At 44.5% G+C, this 16068-nt stretch overlaps 1 protein-coding gene across 1 annotated transcript in view; it reads left to right on the forward strand.

Moving 5' to 3' along the window:
• The first annotated feature begins 2275 nt into the window (after nt 1-2275).
• PDE6A (phosphodiesterase 6A) overlaps nt 2276-16068 on the forward strand; it is a 57091-nt gene continuing 43298 nt past the window's right edge. The window contains exons 1-4 of the mRNA XM_032337350.1: nt 2276-2979; nt 10152-10304; nt 11044-11133; nt 11716-11856. Coding sequence (XP_032193241.1) covers nt 2506-2979; nt 10152-10304; nt 11044-11133; nt 11716-11856 — 858 coding nt within the window. The 5' untranslated portion in view covers nt 2276-2505. The remainder of the gene's footprint in view (nt 2980-10151; nt 10305-11043; nt 11134-11715; nt 11857-16068) is intronic.

A 16068-nucleotide genomic window follows, 5' to 3' on the forward strand; every position in this document is an offset into this window, starting at 1 on the left:
AGACTCATCTTCCTAATGCTGGTGTTTGGAATCTCTTTGCTCAGTCCTCAGCTTGCATACCTTCAAGGACAAGGGAGTGCACTGTCTTCAAGGAAATCTGGTTGATCTCTGAAAGTTACTGGATAATTACTATTAAATTAACTCTATGAAATTGCTGTTTGTGTAGGACAAAAATAGGGGCAATTTCATAGGGTTCAGCTTAATAAAGCACTGGGTAATACATAGCTTGGCCCTCTACTATAGGCTTTCTCACCTAATCTCCACAACAGTCATGTAAAAGCATTCTAATTTTATAGATAAGTTGGTTCTTTACTGAGCATCAAGAATGTGCCAGGCAGGGATGCCTGGGTGGTTCAGTTGGTAAAGCAGCTGCCTTCGGCTCAGGTCATGATCCCAGTATCCTGGGATCGAGTCCCACATTGGGCTCCTTGCTCAGCGGGGAGCCTGCTTCTCCCTCCGCCTCTGCCTGCCATTCTGTCTGCCTGTGCTCGCTCTCTCTCCCTCTCTCTCTGACAAATAAATAAATAAAATCTTAAAAAAAAAAAAAGAAAAAAAAAGAATGTGCCAGACAGCACTGGAAGGCCTAGGGAATCAGCCCTGGCAGGTCCCCACATCATGCAACTCATAATATAGATGTGAAGACAAACAACAGACAAAGAAACAAAAAACAAGCAAGATAATTTTTAACAGTGATAAATTCAATAGAAGAAAGAGTGATGTGACAAGCAGCCCCTGGGGAGGATCTACTCCGGGTAAGACAAGGGATGACTAATTTGAGCTGAGACCTTAAGGTTGAGAAGGAGCTGGTGTGCAGAGAGCTGGGGAAGAGCGTTCCAGACAGAGGGCTCATGTTATTTATGGTGAGAATGTAGAAATTCAGGTTGCTGCGTGGCCTGGCCAGCCAAGGGGTCACCTGTGTACACAGCGCGGAATGGGCACAATACTCTTAAGAATTTACTGCACAGTACAATAAAGGAAGTAATCTACTTTCCATTAAAGTTTATTTGCCAAGTTCAGAGTACCAGCAACAGTCCATTAGCCTGCATTCCACTATTTACAGTATAGAGACACAAGACTTTCACAAGTATATTCGCGGAAATGAATGTACATTTCATCAGAAAGAAAATGTTCTCCTCCTCCCCGAGTGTACTCCTGCCCCGAGGGCACTTCGGTGACGATGTGGTATTTCAAGACTCAAAATGAACGAATAGCAACTAGACTCTGTGTGCATTTCTGACTGACAATCCAAAAAAAGTACAGATTGTGTCCAGAAAAACCACATTAAAGTGCTAAGAGAAAGATGGGGGCGGTTTGGGGCGGGGAGGGAGGTTAGGGGAAATAGATTTTAAAAGTGAGACTCGGGGCACCTGGGTGGCTCAGTGGTTAAGCCGCTGCCTTCGGCTCGGGTCGTGATCCCGGGGTCCTGGGATCGAGCCCCGCATCGGGCTCTCTGCTCAGCAGGGAGCCTGCTTCCTCCTCTCTCTCTCTGCCTGCCTCTCTGCCTACTTGCGATTTCTGTCTGTCAAATAAATAATAAATAAAATCTTTAAAAAAAAAAAAAAAAAAAAAAAACCAAATAGAAAAGTGAGACTCTACATAAAGTACCGAAACAAAAAAGTGTTCACTAGAGGTTACCTCTGAGTAGCAAGATTATGGTGACTTCAATAATCTTCGTGTATTTTCTAGAGTGAACATGTATTTTTGTAATAAAAGAAAAAATACGAACAATGTTATTTTCACTAGGGCCCCTCAAAATCTGAATAAAATTAAAGGGTCGTTGACATCTAAAGCCGGGAAGGACTTTGATGCAGATTCTGAAACTGCAGCCCACAGGTGCCAGACCCGGAAGGTACACACAGGGACGCAGGCTGAATGGTGAGCATGCGCAGTGAGGCTGTGCTGGGGAGGCTCTGGGAAAGGGTGCAGGGGGATGGGAGCGGGGTGGGCAGTCCCTCTCAGCTCTAGTGGGCAGTCCCTCTCAGCTCTAGCCATTCCTCCAGGGAGGACAGCCGGCTTGGAATTCTTAGATCTCCCGATTCTCCAAGAGAAGCTGAAGGAAATCTCCTAAACAGTGTATATAGGGTTCTGTATCAAATGTTGAAGGAAAACACCCAACAGGCAGAGAAAACACACCTACAGTAGCAGGCGGACCCTGCTTCGGGGTTGTTTTTAATTTTGCCCACCTCCTGCTCTGTCTAGAAATCCCTCTTCAGCTCTTAGGCCAAGGTGAAAGAAACTCTCACCTTCTCCCATCTGGGGACCGGCAGCATCTGGAACCTTCTGATCCACTCATAATCCTTGTTCTCGGGAAATATTAATGATTTAATCTCCCAAGCTCTCTCCCTCAACTCTGCAGCCATAGTAGCAAGATCCACACAGGCCAGACCCACAGAAGCCCAGCTTGGCACGACACATCTCCTGACTCCATTTTGCCACAAACTATAAACCTGTCCCTGGAAGGCCAGCTTGAGCCTCTCCACGGAAGCAGCCAGTGGGATTCCAGCCATGGGGGAAGTGACGGCAGACCAGGTGGAAAAGTTCTTGGACTCGAACATCAGGTTTGCCAAACAGTACTACAACCTCCGCTACCGGGCCAAGGTCATCTCAGACATGCTGGGCGCCAAGGAGGCAGACGTGGACTTCAGTGACTACCACTCACTGAGCAGCGTGGAGGAGAGTGAAATCATCTTCGACCTCCTGCGTGACTTCCAGGAGAATTTGCAGGCAGAGAGATGCATCTTCAACGTCATGAAAAAGCTGTGCTTCCTCCTGCGGGCAGACCGCATGAGCCTGTTCATGTACAGAGTCCGAAATGGCATCGCAGAGCTAGCTACCCGCCTCTTCAATGTCCACAAGGATGCAGTTCTTGAGGAATGCCTGGTGGTGCCTGACTCGGAGATTGTGTTCCCCCTGGACATGGGTGTGGTGGGTCATGTTGCGCACTCTAAAAAGATCGCCAACGTCCTCAACACAGAAGAGGTACCCTCTTCCCCATAAGAAGGGGGGCAGGGAGGCATTATTCCTTGGAGTCTTGACGGTTGAGGGGGTGCAAGTGGGGTGGGGAGCTGCTGGCCATCAACCCTGGGCTGGTGACAATTTGGCACTGCTCTTTACTTACTTTACTTATAACATTTTATTTGGGAAAAAAAAAAAACCCACACCTAACGGAAGAGTTTAAGAATAGTACAAACAACGGTATATCTTTCATCCAAATTCACCAGTTGTTTGTACCTTGCCCTGTTTGTTTTATCTCTCCTTTTTTTTCTGACCACTTTGGGAGTCAAAAGCAGACAATGTGCTATATATTTCCAGAACAAGGGTATTTCCTATGTATCCACTGTACAGTGATCAGATTCAGGAATTGGAGCATTGACACAGGACTGTTATCTTATGAACAATCCAGATTCGGTTTTTGCCAGTTGTCTCAATTACACCCAGATAACTCTATCTCTTTAGCCCCTTAAATTTGAAACAGTTCCTCAGTCTGTCTTGTTTTCCCCAACACTCATGTTTTTGAAGGGGGCAGGCCAAATACTTTGCAGAAATATCCCTCCATTTGGGCTTTGTCTGTGTTTTCCTGGTGAGATTCGAGGTCGTGCATTTCTAACAAGAATATCCTAGAAGGGAGGTTGTGGTTATCTTTGTGCATTACACCAGAAGAGGTATGATGGCAGTCTGTCTCATTCCTGGAAATGTTAATAGCACCACTTGGTTAAGCACCTGGCTCTTGTCTCTGAGTCCTGCATTCCATGGGATTCTACTTGCAGTTCTGATAAAGACCTTTTTGATCACTGGGACAAAACCCTTCATACAGTTCTCTCGATGGTTCTCTGCCCCTGGGGCCAACTCCTACTTATCCTTTGGATCTCAATTTGCAGGTCACTTCTTCCAGGAGGCCCTCCCAGATTCCCCTGCTATAATTTCCTTCCTTAAACCATTGATCATAATAAGCCTGGGGGGCCAGGGACCATTTATCTATGCCTGCCTTATTCTCCACTTTCTCCCAACAAATGTCTGACACAAAGCAGCAGCTTAGTAAACACTTCTCATAAAAGACTCACCATCAGGTAATTATACTCAATTCCTTGAACACCTGTCTTGCCCCAGAGAATGTTTGCCCCACGATAGCAGGGCCCAAGCCTGGTCAGCAGCACTGACCAAACCAGGAGCCTGTGTTCAGGCATTTCCAAGATGCAGCCTGGACGTTTTGTCACTGTGCTCACCTTACCTCTGGGCCTTATTTCAGATTAAGGGTCATAAGGTTAAGAGGGGAGAGAGGAGGCTCCAGAAATTATCTCATCCATCTGCCTTATTTAATGGCTGAGGAGCCTAGAGTCAGGAGAGCCTGAAAAGGGGCTTGTCCAAAGTGACCAGGGAATTAGGGCAGAGCCAGGACTTCATATCCACAAATGCAGGAATTCGAACGGGTTGTCTTTTGGACTTGGGTTCCTCGACAAGAGAAGCACAGACTTTGGCCTCTGTGAGAAATGGTTTTCTCTGGAATCCACTGGGCTGGATCTCTCATGGGGGCTCCTCTTTCCCCTGTTTCCCCTTGGACATCCGAGGGTGGGGGGAATGGTTCTGCATCCAGAGGGCTTTCAACCAGACTGGAGTCTGTTCTCCCTTCAACTCTCTCTAGACTTCAACGGTAGCCCACATGGATCGCGGCAGTCCTATAACATAACTAATTATCCCTGTTTCACAGATGGTGAAGCTAAAGCCCAGAAAGGTTAATAACTTGCTCAGAGCCACTCTGACAGAAAGTGACAGAGCAGATATTTGAACCCGGGCACTCTGGCCTTGTGCCCACATTTTTCGCTAACCTGCTAATTCCGTACTTCCTCCTTATCTATGAAATGAGGGCATTGAACTAGGTGCTGTTTCCCAGTGGTCATTTCAAATCGTACAGCAGAGAATGAAGAGGTTAAGCTTTGAGGTCACATCCGGGTGTGAATCACGACTCTGTGACTTTCTAAGTATAGTGGCCTCAGCATATTGTTGAGTCTGCCTGGGCTCACTTCCTAATTTATAAAATGGGACAAGAGTTCCTCCTGCGTAGTGTTGTTGTAGGATCAAAGGAGAGAATTATTTCCTGTCTAGCAAGGTTCTTGGCACACTGTAGCGGCTGCTATTGGCTGCTCCTGCTCCTTGCTGTTATTATTCCTATTCTGTTGCAGTTAAGTATCTATTCTAAGGGATGGATGCTGTGTATCAGGTCTGTGTAGGATTTGGAGAAGAATCCAGTCCTGCCCTCCTGGAGATTGCAGTTTAGAGGCTGTTGGTCAGAAAAACAGAAGAGAGATGCTAAGAGTTTCTATCGATCCTGGTATTAAGGGACTGAGAGTGTAGGCAGGTGCTCTGATGCTGACGTTCCCTGGTCTAAGAGTTTGCTGAGCCCCCGTGCTAAGGGAACGCCCGCTATTTCCTGCTCAAACCCGAAGTTCATCTGAAAGGAATTGCCTGCGCTTCTCTAGAAGCCTGGGTCAGTCTCCCTGGCAGGTGACTCTGGCCTGGGGGTGAAGTTCATCCAGACCAGCAAGCCTTGGTACTCAGCACTTGCCTGTGTTCGCTCCCTCCTTGAGGAAATCTTGCTCTGTTCAGGACTCTGGATAGTGACTGGAGGCTGAGTGGGGGAGGAGGAAAATGGTATAGACTTTGGCCTGGGTTGACCCTGCACCATCAACAACTGATAGCCTTCAGCACCCTCAAAACACTTGGGCCAAGGTCACAATCACCGGATTTTTGAAATGTGAAACCGTGAGTGAAGAAGTTTCCCAGGGTTGTAATGTAACTCCCCAAGTCCTAGCAAATTCTTGCTCAACCTTGGGATCGCCTCAGGAAGACCTGCCATTAGAACTGCCAGATAAAAGGTAGGATTCCCAGTAGAATTTGAGTTTTAGGTAAACAAAGAACTATATATTTTTTTAAAGATTTTATTTATTTGACAGAGAGAGATCACAAGTAGGCAGAGAGGCAGGCAGAGAGGGAGAGAGAGGAGGAAGCAGGCTCCCTGCTGAGCAGAGAGTCCAATGCAGGGCTCGATCCCAGGACCCTGAGATCATGACCTGAGCCGAAGGCAGAGGCTTTAACCCACTGAGTCACCCAGGCACCACAACAAAGAACTATATTTTAGTATAAGTATGTCCCATGTAATATTTAGGATATACCTGTACTTTAAAAAGTGTTTATTTACTTGGAATTCAAGTTTAACTAGGCATCTTGTGCTTGTTTGCTAAATCTGGCAACCCTACTAGCCCTTCAATATTTGTGTGTGTTTTATTATTTATTCTTTCTCCTTAGGAAAGCCCACAAGGCCTTCCTGTTCCTGTCTGGTTTATTTGCCACTGGCCCCCAGTACCTAGTCCAGTACCTGGGACAGAGTGGGTACTCATTACAGATCAGTACATGAATTAATAAATGATGATCCTTGCCCAGTTGGCTGTGATATTGTGATTTATAAAAAGGAATATTTATTTGGTCTTTGTCCTGACTCTTGACACAGAACCCCTAAGACTCTTATAACTTCCTAAGTGATAGGAGCTTCTGACCTAGAACTTCTAAATTCCTTGGAATTTCCTGTCTGGTAGATGGTTTTTTGTTCTTATGAGATGACTTTTGGTAGGCTCCTGGTTGGAGCCAATCACCAGAAAGATCAAGCCATGATTAGAAACTTGGAACTTTCAGCCCATCTCCTCAATTTCTGACAAAAGGAAATGGACTGGAAATGAGCTAATAACCATGCAGATGTAAGGAAGCTTCTGTGAAAATCCCCAAAAGGACAGGGCTCAGAGAGTTCACGGTGGGTTCGCTCAGGCACGCACCAGGAGGGCGGCACACCTCAATTCTAGGAGCCGGAAGTGCCTGCTCTCAAGACCCTTCAGGATCTCACCCTCTGTATCTCTTCACATGACAATTTATCTGTATCTTTTAATTGTGTCCTTTATCAGACAACAAACCTGTAAATGTCTGTATTTCCCTGAGTTCTGTGAGTTGTTCTGGCCAATTATCAAACCCAAGGAGGGGGTCTGGGAACCATGCTCTAGCCAGCCCGTCAGAAGTATAGGTGACAAAGTGGGACTTGTGATCGGTATCTGAAGTGGGGACAGTCTTGTGGGACTGAACTCTTAGCCTAGGGGTCTGACTCTGACTCCGGATAGATGGTATCAGAACTCAACTGAATTGCTGGGCAGTCAGCTGGTGTCAGAGAGCTGGTCAGTGGGGGAGAAACACCTACATATCTTGTGTCAGAGGGGCGTGGGTGTGTTACTAGAGTGAGAGGAAAGGAGAACAGGGAGTTTTTCCAACACACGACAATTCCCGTTTCTAAAGACTGAATGTGAAAGCACATTCCAGAGACTCCCACAGCTGTTGTCCTTCCCTGCGTGTGGGACCTGGAGCCCATGCTAGACTGGAAGGAAGCTTCAAGGAGGATCCGGTCCAACACTCTGATTTTACCAAAGGGCGAACAGAGGCTCAGAGAATCTTCAACTACTGATAATGCACTGATCGACCCCCTGAAGCCTCAGAGAACAAGTCCCTCCCTCCCATTCACCCATCCTGTGGGGACATCCTTCACGTTATGGTTTGAATTGTGGGTTCATGTTTTGCGTGATGCTCCCATTATCCTGTGAGGACCCAGTGAGGACAACCTCCTATTTCTTAGTGGTCTTGGCATATCCAATGCTTCTCACAGAGCTTGTGTTCAGTAAATATGAATGAATGAATGAATGAATGAATGAATCAGTGTATCATTATATAAACCAGTACATGATACCAGTATATCTGTATATAAACCAGTACTGCCTGTCCCACTTGCCAGTGCAGTGAGGGAGTTGTCTACAGAACAGGGAAGGTGACAGTTTTATGGGACAGGGCTGCTGTGAGAGTTAATGAGATAACAGATTAAATCATCAGGTTCAGGGCTGTGTATATCCTTACTGCCCTGTAAACAGCAGATCTCACCCTGGGACGCAGCAGAGCTTGGTCCCATAAAGGTTTGAAAAGAGGAATTGGGATTTCTGAGAATGAGAAGCTGTCTTGTATTGCACTGGAATAGAATCTGACCTGTTCACAGTGGCCTCCAAGGCTCAGCCAGGTGGGGCTTCTGCCCACCTGTAGGACTTCCTTGCCCTCCACTCTCCCTCTCCTTCACTGTATTTCAGCTACCCTTGTCTTCTTTCTGTTTCTCAGATGGGCCAACTCAGGGCCTCCTCCTGGCCTTTGCACTCTCTGCTTAGAATGTGTTTCACCCACCTGGCTTCCCTGGAACCTCAGCTCTCAGCATCACCTCTGCCAAGACGCCCTCCTTTTTCACGGCCACAGCTTCAGGGTCTAGAACAGTGCCTGACATAAAGGCACTCCACGAATGCTCACTGGGTGAATGGATGCCTCTGGGCTTTCCCTAAGCGGGACATCTGATTCCCAGCACTTAAAAATAAGCAGTTTGAGCTAAATGGCATCTAAGGCTCCCTCTGCTTCTGATAATCTGAGGTTCTGTGACACGGGTGTAGGGAACACTTTCTATGCTGAAAATATAAGGATGGCAATGATTGTGCGAACGCCAGTCAGTTGACAGCTGTATTATTTGTGAGAGAGTTCTGGGGCTCTCAGGACCCTGAAAGAGGGTTCTGGTGGATTTAGTAACATCTGCTTCAGATGCAGGTAAGAGCCAAGCGTTGTTTTCCCTGATAGAAGTGAATATTGCAAGACGGAATGGCTTCGTCATGAAATGAATCCACGTATGCCCCTCCCCCCTACCCAGGCCTGTGTTTAGGGATTTATCGGTGCCCTTAGAGAATGACATGAAAAACCCTTCATGACTAATGCCTCTTTAGAGATTTTGCTTAATCCTCTGATGCTAATTCAAGTAGGGCCCTACAGGCTTCTCCTAATTCCTGTACCCTTCACCTGGTTTGAGACCCCTTCACCGACAACAGTGCTGTCACCTGCCTAATCCCACTTCAACTGGAAGAAATCCATAGATGTAGAACATCACGCTCTGAATTTCTCTATCGTGGGAAAGGTTCTGCACACTCAACTCTAGAAAAGCAGCTCTATGAAATACACTTCCTTTCTCAGAACAGCGCGAACTGTGCATATCTGGGCTGGCTTGTATGCCAAGCAATGCTGATGGTTGGGAAAACTCATAGTGCTAACAAGAAACAGAAAGGTGGATTATTTTGGATTTAAGGCTCTGTCTCATCTTTCTACCCTGTTCTGGTCTCCCAGGCTGCTTTAGGGGTGTGGGGCTGGGATGCGTACTCCTCTGTACTCCCTCAGCTTTGAGCCAAGCCCTAGGACCTGTATTACCAGTACTGATTTGTCTGTGAGCTGGCATGAACCTTAATCTCCCTTGGATCCCTAGCGCTCAGCGTAAAGCCTGACACACAATGCAGCTTCCATTAAGACCTGTGGGAGAGGGATATCCATTGGACTGGCTGTGTGGTGTTAGAACTGAATTGCTCAAAAAGCTGGAAGTACCAAATTCTTTTGTTCAATGACCAGAACCCAGGTCTACCCTTAACCGAGGCTTCCCTTAAAGGCAGCAAAGGGTACAGGCAGCACACACCTACGTATGCACGTGTGCATGTGCACACACACACACACACACGTAGCAAGTCACATTCACCTCTGGAGTCTCAGTTTCCCTTTAAAGAGAATGGGCTACTAGCGGTCCCCGTCTCATAGGATGAAAGTGAGTTGATGTAAGCAAAGCGCCACCTGTGACGCCTGTTAGCAGGTATGATCATTATACTCATTAAAGTCTCTTCCTCACTCAAGTTTCTATTTGGGGCTTAACTGCCATCACCTCAAGGGAGCCTTCCCCAAAGCCCTGTCCCCAGGCAAAGGTGGTCCCCCCATCTTTGGGCCCCCACAGAACTTTGCTCTCCTCTCCTCCACAGACCCTTACTAAGTTGTATCTCAGACTTTCTCCTACAGGTGTTTGGAGGCTTCCAGGGCAGAAATCATCCCTGACTACCCTGCCCTGGCTGAATGGAAGTAGATGGAAATGTCTCATTCTCTTGTCAACAACATAATAGCAAGTCCCCTCCTCCCACCTCCTACCATGGGCACATGGGGCTCTCGGCTGTTTTACTATCTTTGTTTGCTCTTCCTCTGCCCTACCCATGCCTGTCTCTGTCTCCCTTCAGGATGAGCATTTCTGTGACTTCGTGGACACGCTCACAGAGTACAAGACCAAGAACATCTTGGCTTCCCCCATAATGAATGGGAAGGACACAGTGGCCGTAATCATGGCTGTGAATAAAGTAGACGGGCCCCACTTCACCAAGACAGATGAGGAGGTAAGAATGCTTTAGAAACTGCCGGGAGGGTCATGCTCAAGACCCAGGCGACCCAGCTCAAGAATTTCCCTGAAACTTGTTACTTGGCCTGGACTTGGTCTCCCCATCTGTAAGATAGGATTAATGGGATGCTCTCCGAGGCAGACAGGACAGGGTAATGGTTAGGGTGTTGGGCTCTGGAGCCAGGAGTACAGGGATAATTGTCCTGACTCTGCTAATACTTACCTGTTTGACTTGGGCAGGTCACTTAATTTCTTTAAACCTCAGGGGGTTTTTTGTTTGTTTGTTTTTGTTTTTAAGCAGGCTCCATACCCAACATGAGGCTTGAACTCAGGACTCTGAGATCAAGAGTCACATGCTCTGCCAACTAAGCCAGCCAGGCACCTCTAAGCCTCAGTTTTCTTATCCATAAAACGGGCCTAATTTTACAGTATCCACCTCTCGGGATTACCTGCAATGATCAGATAAGATAACATACCTAAATGACTTATCACGCGGACTGCAAACCCAATAAATAGTAACAGTTTTTCATTAATATAGCCCATGAACATTGACATTCTGTGTTCTCTGAGTTTCGCTCTCTTATGGTGCAACATTTTATGAGTCAACATTCCATGATCCATTTGCTCAAATCGCCTCTGACGCTTTTAAAATATTCAAATATTTGCTGATGGTAGAAGTGGCCAGAGGAGGGATTTCTCCTTCTCATCAATTTCCCCTCATGCTATTTGATTTCCAGATTCTTCTCAAGTACCTCAATTTTGCAAATCTAATCATGAAGGTATACCACCTGAGCTACCTGCACAACTGTGAGACTCGGCGTGGTCAGGTAAGGGGCTTGACTCAGGGGAATGGGCTGGACAAGTCTTTTTGCTGATGCATCACTGTGGTCAGGCTGGAAAGGCAGTGGCTGATAAAAGTGCCTGAACCATCACAGAGTCTCTGCCCAGCATCTGAAGTGTTAATGAGGTAGCCAGTGTTTGTAGAGCTGTATCCCAGAGTGATTCTATGCACAGTTTTCCAGTCAAGCAACCTAAATGAAGTTGTTAAGTCATTTACCAACTTGAAGACCCTGGGCAAAACACTGCCCCTGTCTGAGCTTCAGTCTCCCCCATTTGAAAAGTGGGGCTAATATCGATGCGTTCCACTCTCAAAAGATTATTATCAGTAGTAAATGAGATAATGCACTTGTGTTCAATCCGTGTTTGTTATTATTATTCTTATTAACAATCTATGAAATGAAAAAAAAACCAGAAAGAATAGGACCCAATATAAGCTGGTCAGTTACTTCAGCTCTCTGGGTCTCAGTTTCTCTGTCTATAAAATGGGGATAATTATCCTGTTCCTGGGTTATTGCTAGCTGCTGCTTTGTGCCTCACGACATTTGACTCTATTTTTGTGTTTTGTTAAGATACTGCTGTGGTCTGGGAGCAAAGTCTTTGAAGAGCTCACGGACATCGAGAGGCAGTTCCACAAAGCCCTGTACACAGTCCGAGCCTTCCTCAACTGTGACAGATACTCTGTGGGGCTCTTAGACATGACCAAGCAGAAGGTGAGAAGGCTTCAGAAACAGATATCTCCAAGAACAGGTTAAATATACAGCAGAGCCCAACTTATGTCGCACATTTAGTTCACAGGGAACAGGCTGGGAGGATGTGGTTGGTTGTGAGAAGGTCTTTACAAGTCTTTCACCCTGAAGAGTGGAGTACCAACTTTTAAATGGAAAAGTCTATCTAGGGCACCAGTGAGTGGAAACAACCTGGTCTTCCCCAGTCCATGGGAAAAGAAAGCATATGTGAGAAGGTTTGATGAGGTGGTGAAGGAAAATGATAAAGAAATTCTCAGAAAATGCACTCAAAGGTGGGCATAAAACTTCGCCATGGTCTGTCAAGCCCACGGCCCATCTGGGCAATTAAAGTGGAGGCAGATGTTTGGATCTAGGGGCAAAGCTGCAGGGGCTAAAGATGCAGAGACCAATAGGTCCCCCTGCAATATTTTTCAACCAGGTTTTCCCCAACCAATTCCCCATTTTTCTTTCTCTACCTGTCTCCGCTTCTCGCAACTCATCATTCTCAGCCTTGGACTAGAGTTCCAGAGTTACTAGGTTTGTGATTTCTTATCCCAAAGAGCCAAGATCCAGGATTCCTGTCATTTTGCAGGGCCTAGTATTGAGTGTGGTGCACTGACCAAAGCAGACCCTCCAAATATTTGGTTTAGTGATTAAAGAATTTCAGAATCTGGAGTTGGAAGAGACCTTGGGTCTAGTCCAGAGGCTCCCAGACTTGAATCAGAATCTTCTAAGGCACTGTTTAATAAATGCAAGGCCACATTTCCTGATAGTCTGCTTTTTTTTTTTTACTTAATATTTTGTGAACATCTCTCCATATCAGTACATGTGGACTCTTTTTAATAAGCCTTTATGTTGAAATAGAACATATACACAGAGGTGAGCGCTAATTGCAGATGAATAGGTCCGTCAATTGTACCGAGTGATCATCTCCATGTTACCACCACCAAGATTAAGAGATAGAATCTTACTAACACCTCAGAAGCCCCTTGCTTACCCCATCCCATTCACTTCCATTCCCTCCTCCTTGAAGGTGACCACTATGACCCTAACGACTTCATTAGAGTAGTCCCAGGTGGGCCGTAGGCTTGACAAACCGTGGAGAGGGTTTATGGCCTCCTTCCAGGGCATTTTCTGAGAATTCCTGAAGTTGGCAACTTTCTTTTTTCTAGTTTGCACCCTACATAGAATTTCTTTATCACTTACGTTTAATGCCATGTTAATTTTGCCTATTTTTAAAGTTCCTATAAACAGAATCATACAAATATATACTTTTTTGTATCTAGTTCCCTTTGTTCAACATTTTGGTTGTAAGATCCATCTTTATTGCTTCACATAGCATTAGTTCATTCATCTTCATTCATGTGGAATGTTCCATTATATAAATAATATTCAAAGTATTTATTCATTCTACTGTTGGTAGACGTTTGGGCTATTATGAATACTGCTATTATGAACACTACAGTCCATATCTATTGGTACACAATTGTACCCATTTCTGTTAGATGTTGACCTAGTAGTAGAATTTCTGGATATTGGTTTTAATAGATACTGCCCATCTGATTTTCAAAATGATTTTATACTCCCACTAGCAATGTATGAGGGTTTCCTTAAAATACTTGGTATTGCCAGTCTTATTAATCTTAGCCTTACTGGTGGGCGTGTTGTGTTATCTGATTGGGTATTAATATGAATTCCCTTAATGACTGATGAGGTTGAACATTTTTTCTCATTTATTGACCAGGTGGATATCTTCAGAAGAAGTACCTATTCAAGGCTCTTCTCCATTTTCAAAAATTATTTTGTCTTTTTAAATTTTAGGATTTATAGGCATTGTTTATACAGTCTAGATGGGGTTCCCTGTGAATAACACACATTGCAAATACCTTCTCCCACCCTGTACTTTCATTCTTTTAATAGTATGTTTCAGTGAATGTAAATTCTAAGTTATAATGTAGTTCAATTTATCAATCTTTTTTTAATGGTTATTGATTTTTTTTTTTTGTCCTGTTTAAGAACTCTTTTCTGGCTCCAAGGTAATAAAGATATTCATCTATATTAACTCTAAAATTTCATTATTTTAACTTTCACATGTAACTCTATAACCTACCTGGAAATTTTTAAATGTACAGTATGAGGTCAATATTAACCTTTTTCCTTATGGATATCCAATTGACCCAACACCATTTGCTGAAAAGATCATTCTTTCTCCACTGTCCTATTGAAACATACCTCTATCATCAATCAAGTGTCCATATATATTGGACACTCAAGTTTTGGATTTTATTTAATATTAAACCCCAACCTTAATCTTATAAAGAGAATTTGAAATAATCTGATGTGCTCTAATTTTAATCTTTCATTCATCTTGAAATTATGAATGTGTATGATTTGAGGTGGGATAAATTTTGTCCCTCACTCATTTTTCTCCAGTTAAAGAATAGTCCACCTTTTCACTGTTATAAAATGCCATTATTTTGATATGTTATTTTATTATATATCACATTTCCATATACTCATAGTTCTATTATTCTGATTTTTGCTTTTAAAATAGTTTTGTATGTGATTTTGGTGCAAGTAGGGTATCGACTGATTTTAGGGAACCTCTGATTTTAGTGCAGATATCCATTTGAATTTTGCATACTTCTGAACCAAATATTTTGCCAAATATCACGGGGTCCAGCAATAAGTCCTTTGACACACCTTCAGGAAGTAGCAAATGAATAGAACATGTACACAGAGTTGTATAGCAAACAATCATATCAAATGAATGGTTCTTTCTTAATCGAAAGAACTTCTGAGTAGCTGAATTCAAAAAGTGCCCAGTTCACACCTGAAAGGATCTGATCCCAGGTGCAGGCTGCCGTGTGTGGTTGTTTCTTCTGAACTCCCTCTAAAAAGGATAGTCACATGTAAACAAGAATATTCTGCCTTGGTCCCCCCACAAAAGATGGAACAATCTAGCAATTAGAAGTGGGCTGGTCTGCACACAATCATTCTAATGACCTGCCCCTCACCCACCACAGATAGCTAAGCTCTTATCTGAGCTATTAACATGATGAAAGAATTCAATAAAACCACAGAATTGTACATTTTAACTGGGTGAATTATATGGCATGTGAATTACGTATCAATAAAGCTGTTTAAAAAACAGAAGAAAGAAGAGAGAGAGAGAGATTGAGAGTGAGGAAAGCAAGTGTAAATGTGCCCCACTGTCTACCCAGCCCACTGCTTATCTCTGGGACACTCTTCAAGGCCACTCAGTGTTTGACACAGAGGGCATCAGCCTGATGTATCTGTCTTTCTTCTGGGTTCCTCTAACATTTGTGTTCCCTTTCCATTACTGTTTGGTTCACAGCCTGTCTACCTATTGTTATTTGAGTCCTTGATTGCAAGGGACAGCAAGATCCCCCAGGGTGTGAACTCTGCCTTATTGTCTCTGTGTGTCTAGTAGCAAACATGCTGCGGGGCTCAGGTAGGCTCCCTATGCCCATTTCCCCATAACTGAATTTCTTCCTGTTGTGTAGTCAAGATAAAGAGTACAACTGGGCAGAAGCTTAAGGACATGGAGTTTGAGTTTCATGTGGACTTTCTTCTGCTTGTGCTCTGCATGACGGAATAGGCAACCCATCCTGTTCAAAGGAGACCGAGGCCAAGAGCGGAAGGGCTTAGCATCCTACCCACAATGACCCCGCACGAGCGGATCACTGTCCCTAAGTAGCAACAGACGAATGAACAGAGAGGGCAGTGAAGGATGGAGGCCTCCTCTGCCAGGCCCCAGGAAACCGATAGACAAATGGCAGGGAAGAGCTCGTGCGGTGTCCTGGCGAGTTTCCTCTTCTGAGGCTGGCTCTTTCTCTCTTCCCTGCCTGTATCTTTAAAAGTTGTCTCATGGGTGTCATCCTTTCTTGTTGGATCCCAGATCCATATTTGGCACCATTATTTTTTTTTCTTATTTAAGCAAGATATTTTTTTCCCCTGATTCCAAAGCAGTTAATTTGATTACAGGAAAATTGCTAAATAGAGTCCCACTGCAATTACCCAGAGAAAACCAGTTGTTGATGCTTTGTTGTGAATTCTTTGAGAGCATTTTCTTTCTTTCTTTTTTAATGAGTATAAATTCATTTTTCTTTTTTTTTTTTTTAACATATAATGTATTATTAACCCCAGGGGTACAGGTCTGTGAATCGCGATGTT

The sequence above is a fragment of the Mustela erminea genome, chromosome 3 (genome assembly GCF_009829155.1).
Source record: "Mustela erminea isolate mMusErm1 chromosome 3, mMusErm1.Pri, whole genome shotgun sequence".
In the NCBI taxonomy this organism is placed as follows: Eukaryota; Metazoa; Chordata; class Mammalia; order Carnivora; family Mustelidae; genus Mustela; species Mustela erminea.